The 23884-nt window shown below is 40.7% G+C and overlaps 1 protein-coding gene across 3 annotated transcripts in view; it reads right to left on the bottom strand.

The window, feature by feature from the left end:
- stxbp5a (syntaxin binding protein 5a (tomosyn)) overlaps window positions 1–23884 on the bottom strand; it is a 79338-nt gene that overhangs the window by 31375 nt on the left and 24079 nt on the right. For all 3 annotated transcript variants that reach the window (XM_063902494.1, XM_063902495.1, XM_063902493.1), the window contains 5 exons: window positions 17308–17389; window positions 15956–16056; window positions 8694–8828; window positions 1253–1316; window positions 631–714 (listed from right to left, as the gene is read on the bottom strand). In XM_063902494.1, coding sequence (XP_063758564.1) covers window positions 631–714; window positions 1253–1316; window positions 8694–8828; window positions 15956–16056; window positions 17308–17389 — 466 coding nt within the window. The remainder of the gene's footprint in view (window positions 1–630; window positions 715–1252; window positions 1317–8693; window positions 8829–15955; window positions 16057–17307; window positions 17390–23884) is intronic.

Genomic DNA, 23884 nt, shown 5'->3' with positions numbered 1-23884 from the left:
TCTGAAGTGACTTTGATATCTTATGGATACATACTTTCTAAAAATGACTAATATTGTAGAACATTTTATGGAATTCAGCTTATTTATGACTGTATGTTAAACTTGAATCATTGCTTAGCATAAAGTCTGCAAACAGGTTGAAACTCAGGTGACAAATTCCATCTACAGGCGTCTTTAATTTACATATTTGCTGAGGAATTACTTTGTTAGGCCTTTCTTCTTCTCTGCAGTCCATCTTTATCTAACTGCACGTTAGAGCTGCTATTTCCTGTGCAGACTGACCAACTCCCTTCTTTATCTGTACTGAGATGGAACAGGAAGTAGATAGTCAAAATCTTCCAAGTCAGCAATCTCTTTTTGTACTATCATCGTCAGATCACAGACATTATGTGTATGTGCGTGTGTTTGTAATGTTCACACAGATTATCAACAAACAAGCCTTGTTATGTCATATTTTTAGTTTGTTCTAAAATAGACTCACAAACCCAAACACACACTATCATCAAGTTTTTCATGAATATGTGATTTAATTCCCAGTTTTAGTATTAGAAGATACTCTGTACAGACGTAGTAAGAAGAATGACTGAAAGCTGTTAGAGAAGAAAGGAAATAGTCTGTAGATTTGCCTACCTCATCGTAAGTGTAGCGATAGTCGGCCTTCTTTGATTTCAGATCCCACAGGACCACGATCCCAGACTCAAATCCAATTATAAGCTGGAGAGGAAGAGCGACAGGCAGTCAGTGAGATAGGTAGGAGAGATGACAGAGAGGAGATAGAATAGACCCCATGATGGGCGGAAAGAGGAGTAATACATTTGACATTCTCCCGCAGCATGAAAGGAAGTCAGGTGTAAGCTGACTGTGGTGGCCCAGGAAGAAACCTGCCCACCCTGGTTCACAAGAGATGATGATGACAGAAACATGCAACATTTATGTTTTAAGAGCATACAGTCTATGTTTCTAGGACTATGTGTGTCACTAAAGTAGATTAACAGAACACAAAAAGCTCTATTTTAGATGTGGCATGGGAATTATCCTACAAAGCTCTACTTTGTGTCTTTTTAAATGAGGCTGTATTCAAGCACAGTTTTATTAAGTCCAAGGTGATGTCTTTTTTTTGTTCTAGTCCGAAGCCTAAAGGTTTTAATTGACCTTGATACAAAACATAAAAAGCAGGACATCTCCATGTTTGAAAGGCTGAAAAATACAGTCATTATTTGCATGTGTGTTGACAAAAAGTGTTGTCCTTTACCTTTCCCTCATCCATGGGGTTGTCGCTTATGTGCACAACTGGTCCAGGGTGAGCCTTGGTTGACCTTATGAGAGACAAAAAAGAGACACATTTGTTTTATAATTAACTGTAATGCAGTACTTCTCAAATAAGGCAATACATATTTATCGTTCACATTGATAAAGTAGCATTTGCTGGATATGGTACATTGGTAGGGACATTTTCAGCACCAACTGAATTGTCCATAACAACATTATACTCCTTACAAACACTGTTTTATTGCATTATTACATTTTTATTCTCTTACAATAAATTAGGACATTTCCACCAAAAATGTATGCATACAAACTACCAGAATGCAGTACATGAAGGGTTTGAGGGCCAAAACGTCCTTAGGGAAGACTTCAAGACCCCCTACTTAATATTTTCCCCCTCCATCACTGGACTTAAACCTACGACCTTTGTGCACCTACATCACAGATTAAAGTACTGAGAGGGTTAAGGTCAGAAGAGTTAAAAGTGTCTTTGAACCTGCGGAAGAAGTCCATCGGGGGGGAGAGAGCTGCCAATCACTCCAAGGCTCTAAAAGGCTGTTCAAAGGCATAAGCTCACTTAAAGTTGTGATGGATGTCTCTGTCAGGCCAGACCGTCCCCAATGGCTGTGAATGTGTGTGTGTGTGTGTGTGTGTGTGTGTGTGTGTGTGTGTGTGTGTGTGTGTGTGTGTGTGTGTGTGTGTGTGTGTGTGTGTGTGTGTGTGTGTGTGTGTGTGTGTGTGTGTGTGTGTGTGTGTGTGTGTGTGTGTGTGTGTGACCATTTGCATGTCAACAGAGGCAGCACAAAATGCTCGGCTGCCCCCTCCTCTCCTCCTCCTGTCTGTGCTTTACCCTCCAGACAGCCTTATGTCAAAACCTCCTCTCTCTGTGCGCCACGTGGCTGCAGAATTTACCTAACTTTCCCTGCCTTACAGAGATGATGTGGACTGCAGAGCACCAGAGAAGGTCACGGCTGTAAAAGAGTGACTGTTAGCACCTGAAACATAACCACACCGAGCAACGGCAGGGATGCCTGACAAGGAGAGGACAAGGATGAGCTGCTTCCAAATGTAAGTAATACACAAAGGGCCCAGAGTTTTTTATTCATCTCTAAATCTGACAGTGAAGGACACGACATGCTGCAGATAAGATCAAGTTTTAAAACGGTATGTATTCCAATTGAAATACATAAGCAGAAGATTAATGTCAACTCAGTCAGTCAGAAGGGTTCCTCTTAAAAACAATGTACAGACGCATACAAAACAAAATCCCTTCCAAACATGACTTATGACCCGCTCGCACCAAAACGAGGGAATCTGGGGATATCTTTCACCCCCTGGCATGCACCCTTAACTGAAGTAATGGTGCATATGCTTGTGGTGTTTTTGAGTGGGTAGGTAGGGCCAATTTAGATTGTTGTGATTACAAAACTGAACTAACCAATCCTACTCATTCCGCCTCAGGTTTAACCCTGCACCTCTGCATGACGATATGTGCAAGCCAAGGGGCGAAAGAACGGAAGCATCTATGACTCTGTGTGTGTGTGTGTGTGTGTGTGTGTGTGTGTGTGTGTGTGTGTGTGTGTGTGTGTGCGTTGCCTGTGAGTGTGCGTGTGTGTGTATTAGAAGGTAGCAGTTAGTGGGCAGGCAGGCAGTCAGTCAGTTGTCTCTATATTTAGCCTGTTTGTGCCGGAGCCTTATTACCTAAGCTCTGCTGCAGCTGGAGCTGTTGATTTATCTAATCCCCCTTCACTGCCTGTCTCTCAGCAAACAGACGTCGTCCACAGCGGTGCGCACAAGTACCCACACACACTCATTTTCATGTTTCATGTCGGCACAATTAAGACACATCTTAACATCCACCCCATTAGCAAAACCTACATCCATAACAAACAATTACCCTCTCGCTGAATTACAAAATGAAACTTGCATAAAAGCTTCGCCGCCTGTCCCACGTGGTTTATCATCTCTCATTTCAGGATTTTGTGCGCCACGTTCTCCATCTCCCCCTGTGAGACTCCGCCGTAACAAATCGGTTTTGTTAAAACCTGTTGTTATACAGTAAACAAATGTGACACCGACACATTCACAAAGTCCACAAATACATGTTCAGGTTTGGAGATGAAGGAATCACCATGGCAACAGAGGCAAGATGGGCAGAGCGCAGACATGCTCCCAAAAATCCTCCATACCCTGCCACAAACCCGCCCACACAAACACAGGCAGGAGCGCACACACACACACACACACACACACACACACACACACACACACACACACACACACACACACACACACACACACACACACACACACACACACACACACACACACACACACACACACACACACACACACACACACACACACACACACACACACACACACACACACACACACACACACACACACACACACACACACAGACTACTTCAACACGCTCCTGTAAGCACACATCTCTGCCTACTGCTAATGACTCTGCGTTTTGCATACAGAGTTAAAAAAGGTATTCAGGGACAAGAACATTTGAGAGTGTGTGTGTGTGTGTGTGTGTGTGTGTGTGTGTGTGTGTGTGTGTGTGTGTGTGTGTGTGTGTGTCTCTGATAGTTAGTGCACTTTCAAACCAATAGATGCTTTAGTGTGCATGCATAACACACTATTTGTTTCTAGGCATTATTGTTAGACTGTGAGCATGGTTTTATCACTCACAGTTATGGGTATTACAGTCTCTTTAACTTTAAATGCCTCATTGCAAATATAACGCTTATTCGGTACGTCATCAAATCTTGAAAATGTTCGCCCCCTTGGCACCTTCACTTCTTAAAAGTCACCTTTATTGCACCGAATCCTTCTTTGAATATCAAATAGTCATCCCACCCAGTGATGCCCACAGTAGTACATAAAGAAAAATGGTCCATTATGTTGCAAGCACACACACAAAACTGAATGTCCACACACGCACAATAAAGCAAATGTCTGTGGGTGTGTGAATGACGCAGGGGGGGAGTTAGAGCAATAGGAAGGTTAACACCTGAGTTTGAAAACACACGCACACAGACACAAAATAAAGTGTATTTTCCAAAACTATTTCTGAATGTGTGTATGAGTAACACACAGGTTTTTCTTCAGCATACCTTTTCAAAGGCTTAACTACATAAACAAACACACGCAGAGTGAAATCCTGAACATCTGGTGTCACCACGGGCGACACTGTGAGGCAGCAGAGGCGCAGTCACCATGACGTGTCTCCGCCGCGACATGACTTGAACAGACCGTTTGAAGCAAGCCCATACCTCATGTGGCCTCAAGTCACCTTGGAACTGTGGACTGTGAAAGTGTGCGTGTCTGTGTGTGTTAATACATACAGTTTATTTTTGGGGATATTTGTTGTTTGTTTGAAGCTTGGTGGAAGGCTACAGTAGACCAAGGAAAGACCCATGACATTTTGGAATGGATTCAAAACAGGGGTGGGATACACACACTTATCATTATGGAAATAACCTTGGTGAAGGTCCGGCTTCTTTTAGTTTTTCTTAGTAGTCATACATAAGTTCTATGTATAGCCATTCTAGAATAAAAAAACATGTTCAAGATAAACGTGCTGCCCCAGCTGGACTGATCCTCCCAGCCTCAGTGAGCATGCACGGTTTTATGTACCGTACGTTAGTGAAAAAAAACATTCGTAGTACACATACTGTATGTTAGCTCCTGGTTAAAAGCTTACTAAAAGACAGAGCAAGAGCAACAGAAACTACCCTTAGGTGCAGTGTTGCAGTATAAAGAATTGTTAAATAATTTATGAAGTAAGCTTATTCACTTATCTGTCAGTTGAATATGAAGCTACAGTAGAAGCTGATTAACTTAGCATTGAGGGGGGAACAGCTAGCCTGTCCCCGTCATATCTGGCCCAAAATCCCAAAGTGTAAATGAATATCCTTCTTTCAATACGCAAAATGTTGTTTTTTGTCTGGCTTAAAAACAAAAAAGTAATAACATGCTAAATAGTGAGACTTAAAGGTTCTGCTAGGCAGATTTGTTCACCATTGGACAGAGCAAGGCTGGCTGTTCTGCTGCTTCCATTCTATATGCTAATCTAAAATAAGCTCAATGTATCCTGGCTGTACCTATCTTCATATTAAGGGGAAATATATAAGATGGGTATTGATCTTAACACCGTTCTCTTGGCAAGAAAATAAAATAACACTTGCCCTAAAATGTATTAATAGCCCTTTAAGTGTTTGATTTATCAACCTAAAAGAACCCAATAAACTATATATATAAATATAAACCTTATAACCTTATAACGTAGGCTTAGTTTTATGGCTAAGACATTTTTAAAGGCACCTTCCAAATGAAGATGCTTTCATTTCTACCCCTGCATGGGAGTTGGAAGGGTGTGTCACCCAGAAAAGGTCGCTACACCGGTCGACACCGGCAGCCTGGGGTCCTGGAGACACTCTAGATGGCTTTGAGGATAGATGAGGCTGTTATGTTTCCTAGTAGTGCAGTGCAGTAACAACTGAGGAGCTCTCATATGCATGAAAACACAGAATGCAGGAACATACGTAGAAGAAGCATGAAAAATTCAAACAAGTAATTACTGTAGCTCCAGGGTCCAGAGTGGGAAGAAATAAAAGAGGACAAAAGAGGCCTGAGGCCAACGCGTTCACGTGAACTATGTGTCATATAATCTGTTAACATTTTACCAATCCTGTCCCACTTCTCCACGGCTCTCTGTACCCAGCAAGCATCTAGCTGAATCAAATCAAACCCAGACAGACAAACGCTGCCAGGTACAAATATACAAATATAACACTCTTGAATACACAGAACATACATGAAATTATGCAGCATTTGAAAAACACAGATTCACACGTGGCCTTTTGGCAATGTCGTTAATGCCTGTGGAACTGAATGAACTACAGTGCCAAGCAGTTGGTTATGCACTTGAAGAAATGTCTGTCTAATAATCTGTACAGTAGCTTGGGCTGAGGTGTGAGTCATACAAACACACAGAGCATTGGGCCAGGCCTGGCCACTGGCACAGCTACTGCAGCTCGTCTCCAAATAGCAAGGCCCAAGGGAGGATGACCCTGGTACACATTTATGTATTTATGTATTTATCAGGGACAGAGCACATTAATCAACAATTCCACCTCAATGTGAATGTGTCAGAGGTAAAAAATAATGTAGCTAAATATCCTAGAATCATGACAGCAATCGTAGTACAACAGAGATGTAGCATCAGGGCTTAACATCCCGGATTTAATAATGCTTCAATAGTTCTACATGTTATATATACTTAATAGTAATACTGATGAACACAGAACTGCTCAGCTAACAAGACTAAATTATGATCTACTTTGAATATTTTTTATAAATTGTCGATTCATTTTCTATCTTCCAATTTAGATCTGGTGAATCCTCCTTCAGGTGAAAGCATCAGAAGGAAATACGGAGAGCACAATAGCTTTGGTATATGGACTGCAACCCTACCAACCCCACAGCTGGCAGAGAGACACAGTGCGAGAGAACAAGAGAATCCCCTCACACCTCTCTGATCTGCATCAAAGCAAATTACAGACACACACTCGTACGCTCGAACAGATATGCAAAACAAGAGCACTGGTAACAAATCCCAGAATCAATTCCTGGCACTGCCGCCATCTTCAAGACGTAGTATCCTACAGAAAGGGTGTGAGAGTGATTGAGACTTGAACCAAAAGATGAGGAAATGAAAGGAATGTACTAAGTTGGGCTTTACGTCGTTGTTATTCACTATTTATTTGGCACACAATATACTGTTAGTTGCTTGAATTTATACGTTTATGTCAATAAACTATTATATTGTTATTATGGACGAGCAATATAGGCATCAGAGAAGTTACTGCCATATACATTGTGCAATCTGTGATGTGGAGGAGGGAGCATTGAGAACATTTAAAGTACTACTTACAAGCTGTGTGACCTTTTGTTTTATGTAAGAGTGGCATAAGGTTATATTAATAATTCTAATACAAACTCAAGCCATTTGGAAAGGACTAATCTAGCTGTTAGCAACCTGCTGCCAGAGGCTATGTTTGATGTGGTCAATAGGATTTGTTATCTACTTGCGAAAACTACATTTTTAAACAATAACTGAAAGGTCACTTAATTAAATCTAAATGTATGAAACATGATTTTTTATTCCTCCATTTATTTGTTGATTTGATTTTGAATACATAGCAGCACATACACATATCGACTTGTTTTTTTATTTCATTCCAGAGATACATTCACTTTTGATAGGACAAAAAATACTTTATTGCCCAAAAATAGCTTGGGAATAGAAGTCACGTGTTGAGAATATGTGTTAATAACTGAGGTAATATTTGACTTCCAGGTGAAGCAAGGTGACAGGTACGGTAAAAGTGAAGCAAATAAAAGTGTTTCATTGTCCTTTGGTTAGGAAGAACTCCAGTATCTCCCTCTTTGTCTTATCGTTCAAATCTAACCTCTATCTTATCACTATCTCTCCCATACCTTCCTCTACTGCATTTTTTCTGTAATTGGAAACTCTTTTCCTTCTGCCTCTACATCCTCACTTATCTGCATGACTGCTGTTCTCCCCAACCCTCTGTTACCTGCATTTATCCCTCTGTCACCCCTCCATTCCTGTTCTCCATCACTCTTCCCCTTCTGCATGTCCTTCCCCTCAGGCGAAAGCCCTGTCTCATCCATTCGGCTCCAGTCTCCTCTCTGTCATACTCTCATCCCCCCTCCTCCCCTCCCGCTTCTCTCTCCCACCACTCACTCTCGCATTTTCTTCCCTGCAGCCCTGTCGAAGAGACGAGACGTCTGTGTGTACCATACACTGATCTCGGCAGACACCTGTTCCACCCCCTCCCTCCTTCCTCCCTCTTTTCCCTCCGTCCTCTCACACACTCACAGAAGGGGATGAGGGGGAAAGCGTGAAGCAAAACGCTCCAGTGAATAATTTAAGTCTCTACAGCAGGGAAGCAAAATGGAGCCTGTCACACTGATATATCCATTGAAACAGCGAAGAGACAGGTCGCTCACTACCTGGAGTCTGATACTGTGCCTCAGTAGATTACTAGTGATTGTTTTTCATTCTCTATATTTAAGAACAATAACCTTTTGAAAGGTACAATGCTCTTAAGACAGAAATACTTGCCTAAGTGCTGCAAGGGGAGTCAATAGTCCCTGGGATTAATGTTGCAGTGCTTGCAATATCAGTTTGATTCAGAGTTCAAACATTGATCAGCCATTCACTCCCCATCCACATGGCCAAAAAACCTGTGCTGGAGCTTGTTAAATTGTGCAGCGTTTGAAGACGAGGAGGAAGTAGAAGAGAGTAAAGGCAAGGAAGTTTCAGGGCATGAAGAGTGGGAGGCAGTATTATGGGGTGACAAGCAGGCAGTAACACTCACAGTTCAATGGCTTTGTTCCACATGATGACGTAGCCTGAGAGCATAAAGGACTCCACGTTGACGATGTGGATGTTCCCTCGTTCTGTGCCGATGTACAACCATTTACTCTGGAAGGGCAGGTGGCAGAAAGTTATTCTGGAAAAAAGAAGGAGAAGGAGAAGTAAGTTAAAAGAGTGTTAGAAAATGAGAAGAAGAGCGAGGCTGAGGCAGGAGGAAACGGGAAAGAAAAACACAGACAGGCACAAGGCAGAAACTTCACCAAAACACTCGATGTGCTATTATACCTGGTGACAAATTATGCAACATTTTGGGAGGATTGTTAAACACTCTATCAGGTTAAAGCAGTCAAAATTAGAGTGACTAATCAAAGGGATTTTTGAGACATTCAATCAGCCACCCTCTCCAGACGTACAGGACACATGAGGGCAAAGACACACCCATAGTCCTCTATTTTTCATCATCGCTCCCACATCCTTTTCTTTTCATCCATCCATCAGAGTTAAGTTTAATGAAAGGTTAGAAACCCTTCCCTTCTCATCCTTTTTTCATCTTTTTGTTCTTTCATCCATCCTTAAATTCAACCTCCGGTGCGTCTGAGGAATAATAATGTAACACCTCGGTAATCTAGCTTGCTAATATTTCAAGGTCATCCCGCTCCTCCAGTGATCCTTTTTCTTCTTCACGGTGGTTTGAGCAACACCTGTGGACTTTAGTGGCCTGGATATAAAAGACAACGCCTTCGGCTCATCAGCTGGGACACACCACCCAAGTTGTATCCATCTCTTTTGACAGCCTTTTCTTCTTTATCGCTATTTCTAGCCAGAAAGTCACACTGAGTATTTCCACTGTTAGATTAGTTAACACTCAGCAGTCAAATCACCTTGTTTAGGGAAGGGAAAACTATGATTCCCATGAGCATTACCACCTGTTTTAGTAACATAAAACTAACAAATGTAGGTTGCAGGACTACAAATCTTGTCTCGTGTAAATACTGGAGGAAATGCATGTGATTTGTACGTGCAAAGTGTAAGAATGTGACTCCTCCTGCAAAGAATTCAAAAATAATGCAATTGAATTGGATCGAATACTATTCCCCCTCAAAGAATGTGAGCTGGTTAAATAGAAACATAGTACAGATAGATATAGATATAATGACACAGGATTTGTGTAAGCATGTCCTTGCAGTGACTTTGAGTATTAATTCTTTTTGTTATAATGCTCAGAAAGCCTCTCTCTCCCCCCCCCCTCCCTGTCTGTTATCTCTGGGAGTCTCCCACTGCAACAGGGCTGTAGCATCTCTTACTACGACACACACACACACACACACACAGACACACACACACACACACACACACAGACACACAGACACACACACACACACACACACACACACACACACACACACACACACACCCCTTCTCTCTCTGCCCCCAAGCGCTGCATTAAAACATGAATATATTCATTTTTGGGAGGAAAAGAGGCATTGAGCTACTTGACATAAATCTTATTCACAGTCCAAAATGTGCACACGGAATCACAAAACAACCAATAAACACAGTGACATCATTTACATAAATACACACAGGATTAATGTCTGGGTTAATCAAATATGAGAGTGATAACATCTGCACATGCTTATTTAAGTCTCATCCGACCAACATCATTTTCTTGCAATGTTTTCTCCTACAAATGATTTTTTAACTAACGATGTACTTTTTAAAATACATTTTGACGGAAATATAATCGCTGTCTGCATTGCACTCACTGGCAAAGGTTTAAGGAAACCAGGAAGAGTCACATCTTTTTTTTAAAAGCACTGAAATATTGAAAAAACGTAAATACATTCTGTGATGTGCTTTAAGGCAGTGCATGTTGGGGTAAAAACTAATAAAACACAGATATGTTTAATACAAATGTTTGTTGATTAAAAACGTAATCCAGGCTTCATTGTGATTCCAACACATGTATTTGCCATTGCAGACGATGTGTTTTAGAAAGAGCTCGAGCATAATAATGTGGACGGTTAATCTTTGGGATGCGCACACTCATACAGACGCACTACCAATGAATAAGATTGACATGACAACTTGTGGCATCTTTCTATCCAGTAAGCAGACTGTCAACTGGATTAAATCTCCCTTTTCCATCTGCACTAACAGATGTGCCTCATCTATGAATATGAGGGCTGGAGTGTTTGCATGTGTCACGGTTATGATTTTGTAAACAACAAACTGTGTATAAACTTCTATTTGTCCCTCTATGAATGTGCCTGGACAAGTTAGATTTTGTGTACATTTGGAACATGCTTCAGCAACTGACATTAACTAATGTAATTAAATATGAACTGAATGTAAATGTATGTGGTGTATAAATGTTTCATCTGTGTCTGTGCGCACATAGAAGCCAACTGATTAAGTGTTCTGAGAGCCAGAATGAGAGGAGCCAACTGAGAGGCAGTGTCAGGAAGCATAATTATACAAATTTGCTCGCACTTAGAATTGTGTGTGTGTGCGCATTTTTTGTTGTGCTTGCCCCCGCCCAATTGTTTGTGAAAGTGTACTTATGTGGGTGTCATTGTGTTCACACTTGTTGTGCACGCACGTGTCTCCTGGTGAAATCTCGAGCTTGAAGTGGTCACGACACACAAAGGCAGCTGCCAGCTTGCAGGCTCAGGGCCAAATGTATTGCCCCGAACATGACAGACGCCTGCCACACACAACTCTGAGGCTGCACTGTGGGCTAGACATATAACGGCATGGTTCACTGCAGACGAATTGAAAAGGGGATACTTTAGGAACTCATCATTTGTATTGCATGGTTTATGTGATGTCCCCTTCACAGAAGATGATCGCTACAAATGGGCTGATATGTGCCTACTGTCATTAGGATGTCACCGGCTGCAACACTTTAATCTACAATGCCTTGATTTAGTAATACTTTCCTTTCCTTTTTATTAAACTGCCCTTGAGCAAAGCACTGACCACTGACTGCTAAATGGCTGACTAGACAATAATCAAGAAAAGGATATTATTAGTTTGCAGTAATGAGTATGTCACTGCTGAAGCAAAGCAGTAATAGGATTGATGATAGAACACTGTGTTTTAATATCATGCAAACATATTTATTAAAGAATTACATTTGCTGTGCACAAAAGTGGCAAAAAAAAAGGAACTGACAGAAAGAGAAGGGCTGGTTATTTAAAAAAAAGTACTTTTACTTTTTCTAATCCAATGCGGAAAACAAAAAATATATATATGTTATTCACGTTATCTTATTTTGCCAGAACAGAAATGATTTTTTTCAATAATTGGGAATACAGATCAAAACTAAGTCATTGATTGGAACTGTTGATTAGGTCCATGACAAAGCAGACAACAAAAAAAAAGGTGATTAAGTGGAGAATAGCCTTAAGATGTTGGAGAGACTTCCAATTAGTTTTAATTTAAAACAATTGAAACAAGAGAAATACTAATACAAGACCCATTTGGCAGAGCTACATGCCGGATGGTTGTTCTAATCTGAGAGGGCAGAGACCCTAATCTACCCCACAGGGTGTTAATTAGGAAGACTCTGATCTGATAACTGACTGCTCACACACACATCATCCCAGTCACACACTAAACACACACAAAGCACCTGTGAAAATCAATCCAAGCCAGTGCCACATAATTAAAACAATGCTGAATTAATTCCCCTTCACAGTTTCTTAATATACCTTTGCACGGTGAGAAGATAGTGTTGGCAACAAAAGGAGAACAACTTTTTTGCCCAGAGGCAACATAAATCAGCCAAATATCTCAGAAAAAAAGCTCTAATCTGCCTTATTAATTCAATTATGCAAAGGAAATCAAAGTTGCTACATACACTACCACTGTCGACAAATCAGGTATCATTTGTTTGTGTTTGTGGTGACCCTGGCTCCCCCCTCTTATTATCTCCCATCATATCATCCTGCATTAGAATAGCTTCCACATCTGCAGTGCATTCCTGCAAGGCCATGAGGTGACGAGAGCATCCTACGCCAGAATGACTCGGCAGGATTTCTTTTGCGCTCCCTCCATCCCCACACTCCAACCCACAGACTGACTCACTGCTCTCTGGCTGAGGCCCAGTCTGTCTCAACTCCTCCTCTCCTCCTTCTCTCCTCTCTTCTAGTGCCTATGATATGATGTGAATAGATGCTGACGCCAGAGGGCTTTCTGCAACACTGCTTTCCCCATCAACACAAATTCTGATCGGGGGAAGGAAGGGGAGAAGAAGGAAGGAAGGTGGAATAAAAGGATCTGATTGTAGTTTTGGAATTTGTTCCTAAGGTGATTGGAAGCTTAGAGATTTTAAAGGGTGATATAGTGCGGTGTAGAAAATAAATGCGTGAAAAAAGGATTTAGTGGGAAAAAAACAAACACTGCCTTTAGAAATTTAGATCAGCAGTGAACCAAATATAATCCTATCCTTGTTAGCCTAAACTGACTTGAGCCGTATTGTTCTCACGGTTAAACTGTTTACGTTAGCAGGCATGAAAAACGATATTGTTGCCAAAGTGAACACCTCCCAACAACAATAAAAACACTGAATCCCTTTCTGCTGAGAGTGAAGGGATAAAATTGATACTAATCTACTGTATTAGGAGGCTGTTGATATGGATCCAAGAGGTGATAAGACTATCTTAGCATGAAACGGACAGGCAGCCCAGCTCTAGCTAGAAAATAACAAGTTGTACTTTTTCAGTCTTTAATATTGTTGTTTTATGGAGAGTTACATGAGTGTTTCATCGTCTTGTGACATGTTGCTGTTTCTTCTTAATCTTTCGCACCCTGTTAGGAGGCTGTCATGGCATTTTTGCTTGGGTGACTGTCCTTTTGTTGACAAGAAAATGGCTGCCCTCTCCTCTATACCCTGAGAAATTAAAGTCAAGCTTTGAAACAAAAAGTCAACAAGGGGAAAACAAAGACGCAAAGGTCAAACATGTGAGGTGGGATGGAGTTGCAGTAGATGATAATTCAAACTGCAACAAGTATGTCTAATAAACAATTTACAGTTTCTGGTTTTCACCTCAACAAGCATTTTTACCTTCGGATGTCATTTCAAACTGTCATATACTTATAACCATTTGGAAATCCAACCGGCTGCTATTTCTTTTGACACCTACAAAAGGCCTTGACCCAAACGACAACCGTGTGTGCACACCTTTTACAAGAATAAACAAAGCAGAGAGACACTTTACAGCCAGAAACATTCTTAATAGCTTCTCAGGTGTTACATTATCCAGCATAACTGTGCGATTACATCCAAGCAGCAGTTTCACCAGATTCACATCCTCTATTAGCAAATCCCTGCTGCTGTTCTTTGACTGCTTTTCCCGTCTATATGACACATCCGGTGTGCAGCTATAGGTGTCAAATGATGCAACGATTTGAAGTACAATTGGTGTGTTGCAGAGTAAACTGATAAAAGATAGTAAACTGAGTGAAAAGGTGCAGAGCAGCGGCCTGGTGGGTAATGCACTCAGCATCCAGTTAGACTGTCTTGCTCATGAGGCTCAAGGACTATATTTGCATTTTCTGCTCTAGTCTCTATCTCCCACATTATGTATGGATGCAGATTGAAAGCCAGCATTTGTCCTTTTGAAATGTTAATGGGTTGAGGAAAAGGAATGGGGAGTTGGAAGTCCTGCTTGTGTTACTTCCATTACTCTACTTCTTTTTCCACTTCTTCCCACTGCTGTAGTTGAACTCTCTCTTTTTCCTGTTACAAATGTCTCATTTGACTTTGCAGCTTCTTTCTTCCCCATCCTGACGTCTCTTGCGATGCAGTGTCTCTGTTCCTTTCTGATGCCGTGGCTTGAGGTCATTGCGTTGGACGACGGTGCTTACTAAATGTCAGAGGCGGTCAAGCGCCTCCGCAAGAACACAACCCGCCCTTAAAGCTGCTGCCGGCCACCTGTCCATCAAATCAGCACCGTCACAGATCATCGACTTTGACGTTTAACCACTTCACCACTTGTCATTGGGACACATCACTGGCCAATGATATGATGGCTCTGATGGGTAAATGCTGCATCTGTGAGTGGAGGGGACAGGGGACAGGGGACAGCAACGTCCATGAGGTGAGGTGATTCTGCATATTGCTCGTCTCGTATCTCAGAACTTATTGGGAAGTAGAAACTTGAAAAAAAAAAAAGCTTTTCAGCCAAATATCAGTTCTTGGATGTCAAACCAAGGAGAGTTTTAAAAATGGTCTCAGGTGCCAACTGTGTGACCACGTTCAACTTTTGTGAAATTACAAACAGGAAAGAATGTTTTTAGATGTATCAAACGTTTTAGACTCTTGGTAACAGAGGTGGGAAGTAACTAGAAAGTACATTTACTCAAGTACTGTATTTAAGTACAACTTTGAGGTTCATATTTGACTATTTCAATGTTCTGCTAATGCTTCTATACTTTTACTCCACTACATTTATTTAATACATTTAGCTACTTTACAGATCTGGATTAATGATGTGAAATATAACCAACTCTTAAATAAGACTTTAGTCACACCTGGAGTAAATTCACAAACTTCCCTGTAGTATACAAAGTCATTACTTTTACTTGAGTAACATTTTGACTCTGGTTCATTTACTTAAGTACAAGATCTGAGTACTTCTTCCACCTCTGCTTGGTAACTTGCTTTTATGTCATATAATATTGTTCTGATGAATGTAAGCTGTATCTTTCATAAGGTTTATTAAACAATCGCAAAGTGTGTGTGTAGCTTTACTGCTTTTTTGTCTATTTTTCTGTGTTTGTTGTGTGTGCATGTTTCTGTTTGTTTGTTGCTGTGTGTGTTTAACAACCTGCTGGTGTAAACCTTCAGGTGTTTGGGTAGGTTCACACCTGTGCCCCAGTGATGGGTAAGCCTCAGAGGCAGAGTAAGTGACCCAAATAAAGCGTGTTAAGTAAGAGACCAACAGAGAGAGCGTGACAGAGAGGGGGAGAGCTTCTCTGTCACATCCTTTGCCCTGTGCACAGTTTTGCAGTCGAACAGACACAGTTGCCAAATGAAATGCCGTCTGTTTGCATACAGCATGACAGTCAGCGAAAATTAACAGTTCACACAGGCAGCAAACTGTGACACTAGCCCCTGCTCAGAAATACACAGTTAATGTTGCACCACAGCGAGTGTGAGGGCCTCATTGAGGAGAAAAAGAGAGTTGTGGCAAGACACATCGACTTAGCAGAAGGTATTTTTTCGTCATTTGCTGTATTGTGTGCCCCTCCTACCTCTCTTTGCTGAACTTGAGGGAGTGGAGGATGGCTGGTCTCTTCTGCCTCAGGTTCCACAGGTGAACACTGTCGTCAGCCAGAGCACTCACCAGCGCTCCCTGTCGGAGCAGAGGAGGGGATTTCATTTTAAATTTGAGGATAGGTAACATCGTTGGCCCACAATAACTGTGGAAACTACAATAAGCATATCGACAGGCTGCACATGCTCTCTGAGCATCACATGCATGAGTCAGATTTCTTTCCCTGGAAACTGAATTTAAATCAGACAGCTGTCTAACAGGTCACCACGATGATTCATAAGATGTATATAAGTCTATGTGCGCATGAAGGAAGCACTTAATATTGTCTCTGTGACAGTTGTTTTAAAATGCTGAGTCACAGCTTCACAGACGCTGACTGACAAACCGACACACACACACACACACACACACACACACACACACACACACACACACACACACACACACACACACACACACACACACACACACACACACACACACACACACACACACACACACACACACACACACACACACACACACACACACACACACACATGAAATACTCCACTTTTCGTTATATGAAGTAAATCAAAATTGCCATATGAATAAGAAAGTGCTGCAGGTATTAAATACTGATAGCATGTTTCCAGCCTGAGGCCTGTAGGTTTGATGTTTAACATTACATGTTAACTTGACTGCATACTTCAATATTTAGAGTTGGGTGAATGGTCGTTGATTCACATCTGAGATCTGTGATTATAAAAGAGGACAAACTCACACAACTCTTGGTCATGCTATGTAATTTCCATGACATTTTTTTGAAAAGAGAAAGTTTCTCTGGTGAGAATTAACTGACATTTCCGATATCGCTGTGGATGGGAATGTCATTTAGCAGTTATTCCCGTAACACAAAATATTTTTGAACAATGCACTCAATCAAAAACAGCAAGACAAATCATAAAAACCCACACACTGTAAATACATATGATTATAAGATTGATTAGTTATAGTTCTACCTGCTGAGAGTCAGGTGATTTTGTTTGGTATATATTTTCATTTTCTTGGTCAAAAGGTAAATACAATAAAATTAGCAAACATTCCTGATTTCCAGTTCAGATCAAAAGAAAAGTTAAGACTAAAGAAGAGGGCGACTAGCAATTTGTTGCCCAATTTTAATTGTTAATAATACTCAATACTATAAACACGGTAGTACTCGTTACTCAAAAGGCACTGAGGGTCATTACCCAGCAATGTATTGGCTTTACTAGTGACTTTAGATGCCTCACTCAAGCAATTCACTTTTTATTCAGTCTGAATTGTTCCCTTGTATTTTTTGTGACTTACCTCATTGATGAGAAACTGTAGTTGGATAACGGCTGCTCCACTCTCGTGTTGACAGTAACACTCCACCCCTGGACGACCAAACCTGAAAGGATCTCTGTCAAGGAACATACAGTGCCAGCAAAGGTTTGTTTCACTAAAACACTGCTTGTTTGTTTTTGTGTAAGCAGCCAAGTGGGCGCTGAATATGTATGAGGTGTTTCTGGAATGTGCCGCAGCTCAAAACAAGTGGGCTCCGCATTTGAAGGTCATTTGTTCCTCGCTACGCCTGACACAAAGGTCATGACTTCTATTACCTTGTAAGCTACTAGGAAGTAAAATAGGAAACCGACAGTGACATTACTAGAGTCAACAAACAGAGCTTTGACCATATATACCATATATCACAGAAAGATTGCTGGACCCTTACTGGCATCCCACACACCTCTGAATCCCATTCCTTTATCAAATGTAAAACCTTAAAATGATACACAACCGGGCTGTGGTGTACCGGGGAGCTTTTTATTTTTTTATAAGAAAGTTCTTGGAAGAAATGGCTGCAGCGAAGGAATAAAGCTGTAACAGGATTGAGGGGGAGAATTCAGATATTCAAATACAAGCAGAGAAGAGGTGGATCTTATGTGAGCAGATGAGAAAATAATAGCAGGGAGGAAGAGAGAGAGCATTGAACTCTGATAAAAGAGTAGAGAGAGGAAAACATCCAGTTTGGGGCACGAAGATGGAGGCTTGGTAAAAAAAAAAACAGAGGGATGAGGGGAGAAGGGAGTGACAGAAAATAACTGGATCTTTTCCTGAGGAGAGTGAATGGGTGAGCTTACTGATTATATCCATTCATTCAGGGCTAAGGGTGGTGGGAGGTGATTTTTCATACAGGGGTCACATAGAGGTGTAACACCCTGGGGGCGACGGCGCTATTGCTCATCATTAGTTAGTGTGTGTGTGTGTGTGTGTGTGTGTGTGTGTGTGTGTGTGTGTGTGTGTGTGTGTGTGTGTGTGTGTGTGTGTGTGTGTGTGTGTGTGTGTGTGTGTGTGTGTGTGCATAATGACCAGCTATTGCCTGCAGAGGTTTCCGACTAAAAAACAGTTTGAACTGCACGCTAACTTATGAATACAGATTGAACATACGATACATCTTTTTTTGCCAATAGGAAGTCTCTTTATTTCGTAATCAAACAATAAAACATAACTGAATTTCGCTGTGTTTCTTCACCAGAGTTGATATGATATAAGACAGCTTCAACAAAACAAGTTTATCATGAAAAAATAAAAATGAAACTGGATAAAACATCCAATTCTGACAGATTCTGGCAGACAAAAGCAACACTCCTGATGTGCAAAGGAGAATAGACATTATCACAATAGAGATAATGAAGCTGGCCATTCATTTGAAAAAATAAAACTTAAACATTAGATATTCCTTTGATTTGCCATTAATCAGGTAAAACCGCCTCACATACTGGTACTGAAAGTAGAAGCAACAGAAAAAAAAACAGAACAAGCTGATCTCTAAAAATCTTATTCCAACACCAATAATCAAGTCCTTCTCCCACAGTGCAAAGTGCGTCTTCAGCACCTACACAGGCACCACTGTAATTTATTAAGCCCTAATTCATGTGATCATTACTGAGGTGTGCTGTGACCATTCTAATGAATAAAGCCACCACAGCAATGCAGCAGCACAAAACACCTTGTTTCCCCTCAGCTAGAAGTCCCTTACTCTTTCCGGGCCTTTTTGAATTAAGATTTTAAAGGCTTTATGAATATACAAACATAATAAATGCATGTTTTTCCACATGATTTATCTTCAATCTTTGGCTATTATTCCATTCATAGTTATATCTGACCACAGGGTATCAGCGTGATACAGTGGCTTTTGTGCGGCGTGAAAAGCTGCCCTTCAGCTCTTCAGGTGGATTAGGCTTTGCCCTCGCTCTCCTGGACAGGCAATTAAAGGACTTCAGCTTTGAGCCAGTGATGCCCTGACCAGGAGAAATCTACATGCTCCACTGGATTTCAGACACTAATCCTTCAGGGAGATTGAGCAAACCTAAACTATGACACCTGGAGGGATCCACTAAGTCAATGATGATCTGAATCTTTCCCTATATGACATCTAGCTTAACCTCAAAAATCTTGAAACTTCTTATGTTCACAGTCACTTTTCTTTAAGACCTAAAGGGCTCACTCCCTCTGCTTAGCTTTTTCTGAAAGGCCACTTCATGTACGGTATGAGTTGTATCAGACAAGCCAATAACAGGAGGAAATAGATTCTCCTTAAAAAGTACATATCAAGTACTTCCAATTTGGACGTGTGAATAAAGAGGTAAACTGCAACTGTCGAGAGAATAGGCTCTCTTCATCTAGTTTGCAGCTTCGTATTTTTGTTCAAGAAAGCAATAACACACCTACAGTTAATTCCAAGGGGATGAATTGAAAATAACTTTGTGAATAGTTAGTCATTAACAACCGATAGGAACAGAAAATAGAAGAAAAAAAAGCGAAGACAGTTTGTTGGAAAATTCCAAGAAAGCTAACTCAACATTACATGCCTCCTGCTCTTAAGAGAGAGGAGTAGCAAGAGAAAAGAAAAAGGCTGTTGTTTCTTCATCGACAAGTTCGTCTTACCACAAACAGGACACCGGTTTCTCATATTTAATCCCAGCACAAAACACTTGTCAAACTAATTTTTGTGTTTTTTTTAAGATAAGGTGCATTCAAAACATTGCAGCTTCGTCAACCAGAAACCTCACAGACTCAGTCAGGGTTTCAGACTGTGAAAGCTGCACTCAGCATTCAGCGTTAAGAGTTTAATAAACAGAAAATAATTAAAAAATGAAAAGGTACTCTGACTAAAAGAGACAAGCAAAAAAGGTCACTTGACCCAAATGGCCAAAATCCTGCAGGATACTGCTGCTGGCTAAACTGTCACTAGGACACTGACCCCCATGTAGGTTAAAAATGTGCAAGTAAGAGAGTACAAGCTAGCTCAGATCAGCTCATGTAATGAGGATCATGATGTATGATGCGCCTAAAAGCTGTAATTATGTTTCCTAATTATAATAATAATAATACATTTTAGATAATTGTTTCGGTGCTCAGAAGGGGGAAAGTGATGAGAGAGAAAATAGCGCCTGCTTCATTACTATCCGCCAAAACATAACAGATAACAGCCACCTTGAATGTCAATTGCATTACTGATTGTACATGAAGTGTTCCTTAAATAACGGAAAGATCGAAATAAACTTGGACAACGTTAATGCAGCAATGTTATTTTTAGTTAACTCAGCTGACGGTTTTATGCTTGTAACCTTCATACATGCAACAGAGCTTAGGCAGTTTACGTTAGGGTGGTGAGGGCCCGGCAACACTGAATTCCTTCTCCCCCCAAAAATTACTTAATTGAAAACTCCTTCCTGGAAACCAAAATCTTTCAGTGCCACACACAGAGACAGGGGAGGATTTAACGTTGTGCTTTTTCAACTGCTCACGCTGCCTTCTTTCTGGATGAGGAAGCCATCCCACGGTACATTATCATGAAACAAACACGTTGACACAGACGTAATCAAAAAACTTACCGCAACCCAAATTCAAACCATTAAATAAGAAAACTGTATTTTGTTCATGTTTCCAGAGGATGTTGGCTAAAAGATTATCGTAAAAATGCAGCAGGCCACAACGAGAAACCAGCTGGAAGAATACTTCGTATTAGTACACTCAATTTCTGCATTCCTCTGTTTACGTTTACATATACATAGCTATAATTTAAAGGACACTTTACAGAAAGGAGGACGTGTAGTTGGTGTAAAATATCTAAATGCTGAAAAATAATGTTATTTGCTTATAAAGTGTGTTTACCACCAATTGTTTTTAATACATATATGCATAAACTAAACTCAGTCCTTTTCTGACATTTTGGATCTGCAATTCAGTGTTTTTTTCAGCCCCTATTTTAAACTTGTCTTACATTTTTGTATCTCTAACCTTTACCAAAATGTTTCTCTGTTAATCAGTGTCTATAAGTTAATTTATATAAGATTTTCCATAAATTGTCAATGTTTACAAATGGTTTGGTAATTAAAACATTTAAATATTTAGCATTTTAAATATATTTGTTTATGAAGTTAAAAATGGTAAATTAATTATAAGCTCATCTTTGATTTCAGGCTTAAAAACAATTAAACCTGTAATATGTGTTGTGAAAAATTGCCATTCTGTCCTAAAAGTAAGACGCTGTGTTATTTATTGGTATGTCCTTTCTGCTGCTCTCAATAAATCTTGGTAATTCAATCTTTACCCAGTGCATGAAAGCTTTTACATTTGTTTTTGTAAACCTCCAACACTGAGAAGCTATTTACCACTGTTGACTGTGTCAAAGTGGGTTTCCTATAAAATACATGTTTCCTCTGGCAGTGTGTCTTTGCCTCCATTTCACACCAGAGTGGGGAAAAAAAACATAATTTCAATTTCTGTAGGTTGTTTTCACATCATTGGCTTTTGACATGCTATAATAACATTTACAAAATCTTTCAGGGGATTAAAGAAAGGCAAACAGGGAGAGACTCAAAGTGTTTATAATGAACATGATCACAGTCTTTAAACCAAATGGAAGGTGCGTTATCGTGTGTGTTATTAATTGAATGCGTTTTCCCCTCACTATTTCCTCAGAGACAACATGTTGATACACTTGGAAAGATCCTCCTACACAGTTATTCATTTCTTTCAGAGGCAATGGTTTTTTTGTCAGGAGAAAAGAACCAGGAAGATGGAAATGAGAATAGAAAGATGTCACATTTCTGATCAAAAATCTGTCCACAACCTTTCCGGAAACTTAAAATGGCACGCATCACTTCACAGCGAAAGTTCCTAGACATCTCAGTTGCCAAAGTCACATTGTTTCCAGTGTTTTAACAAACATGACCCAAAGTTACACTGCAGTGCCTCGCCTCCATACACACGGGACAGGCTCAGTAGGAGATGTGTCACAAACGCTGACAAGAGCATTTCTCATTCCATTTTAACCAAGCGAGGCCTGTATCTCTGTCTGTGGCCCGCTCACCACACTGCACCAACTCTAAAAGTGGACGAGCTGACCGCAGGCAGCGATGAGAGTGAGACAAGAAGACAGGCAAAGAGAGGAAGACAGAGAGCGAAAGCTGAAAGTGGGTCAGCTTCACGTCTTGTCAAGACGGATGAAATTTTCCCGAGATGTTCTTGAAGTCAAAGCTGACTGATAATTCACTTTTATATTTCTCCTTGTATATTTATTTTTGTCAAAGCCAGAGGCAACTTTCCTGACAAATGAAAGGTGAGTCACTGGGCATCTGGCAAAGCAAAGTTGTCGTAGAGAGAATTGGCTGGGTGCAGTGGGGAACAGACTGCAGGTTTTATGAAACCACATTATCCAGGAATAGAGTTGATCCTGATAAGTGTAATTGAATAGGGATGAGCCTGTATTTCACTTGAGAGAAGGGTTGGCTCGCTGCTTGTCTGCTTACTTCAAACATTTCGTGCCTCTGTAAATTTGGATGTCTGTGAGAGGAATAAATAGAAATATGAGGACAGGATGCAGCGTTAGATGAGAATAGAAAGCCTCAGAAGGATGGGATAGAGAAGGAGGGTGGACAAAGAACAGAGGCATATTTTAAAATGAGCATGAGCGATGAAAAATGATGGGCAAGATAAGGAAATGGATGTAGAGAAGAGGAAACAGTAAAACAGAGACAGAAATAATAAAAAGAAGATAGAGGTGGTTAATGGAAGATAAAGAGGAGAAGGAATAAGGGAGAGGCACTGAGAGAAAGCACCAGAAAGAGCAAGCCTTGGAGCACTGAGTTGCTATGACGTTGGCCTGAAGTGACGTCAGAGCTAGCCACTCATACATCACCCCCCCGGGGAAGGAGGCGGGGCTCCGTGCACAGGCTGCTCTGCACTGGACCCAGAGACAGCAATGAGGCGATGCAAGCTGGGCAGCAGAACACAGAAATGACGCAATGCTAAAAAAGTATTCATAGGGAAAATGAGAGAAAGAAAAATACACAAAGGAAGTAAATAAGACGGCTTCGTTATTTTAAGAAAAGGAGGAAACAATACAGAGTAAGTCTCTGCAAAGACCCCCTCCGCAAGCACAAATGACTCTGTTCAGCTGCACACATAATTCAGATCCCAATTAGTCCTGATATCCTACAAATCATCTATAATTCTGCAACCCACCTTGACCTCAACCTGCCTAAATGCTCCCATGTCACCCCTCCCACTGCCTGCGGCTGTTTACATCAAATTTAAAGGCTGCTGAGGGAGCTGCACCTCCATCGCTTCAGGCCATGATGCATCCCTGCACTGTGGCCTGCACTCTACTATTAACAAGCACCACTCCACATCTTAATGGAGCTTTTTGTTGCTCTACCATGACTTGGCATATTCTTATCTGTAAAAAAATAAATAATAATAATAGATTTTTGAAGTACACAATGTAAAAGAGATAATTATGTATTAAATGCCTTATAATAGATCTAATTTATAGATTTTAGTTTTAAAAAATGTCTTCCAATCATTCAAAATGTTTTTCTACAACACACAGTCT

Source organism: Eleginops maclovinus, chromosome 15, assembly GCF_036324505.1.
Source record: "Eleginops maclovinus isolate JMC-PN-2008 ecotype Puerto Natales chromosome 15, JC_Emac_rtc_rv5, whole genome shotgun sequence".
In the NCBI taxonomy this organism is placed as follows: Eukaryota; Metazoa; Chordata; class Actinopteri; order Perciformes; family Eleginopidae; genus Eleginops; species Eleginops maclovinus.
The sequence above is the reverse complement of the archived record's forward strand: the minus strand, read 5'-3'. Positions and strand labels throughout refer to the sequence as shown.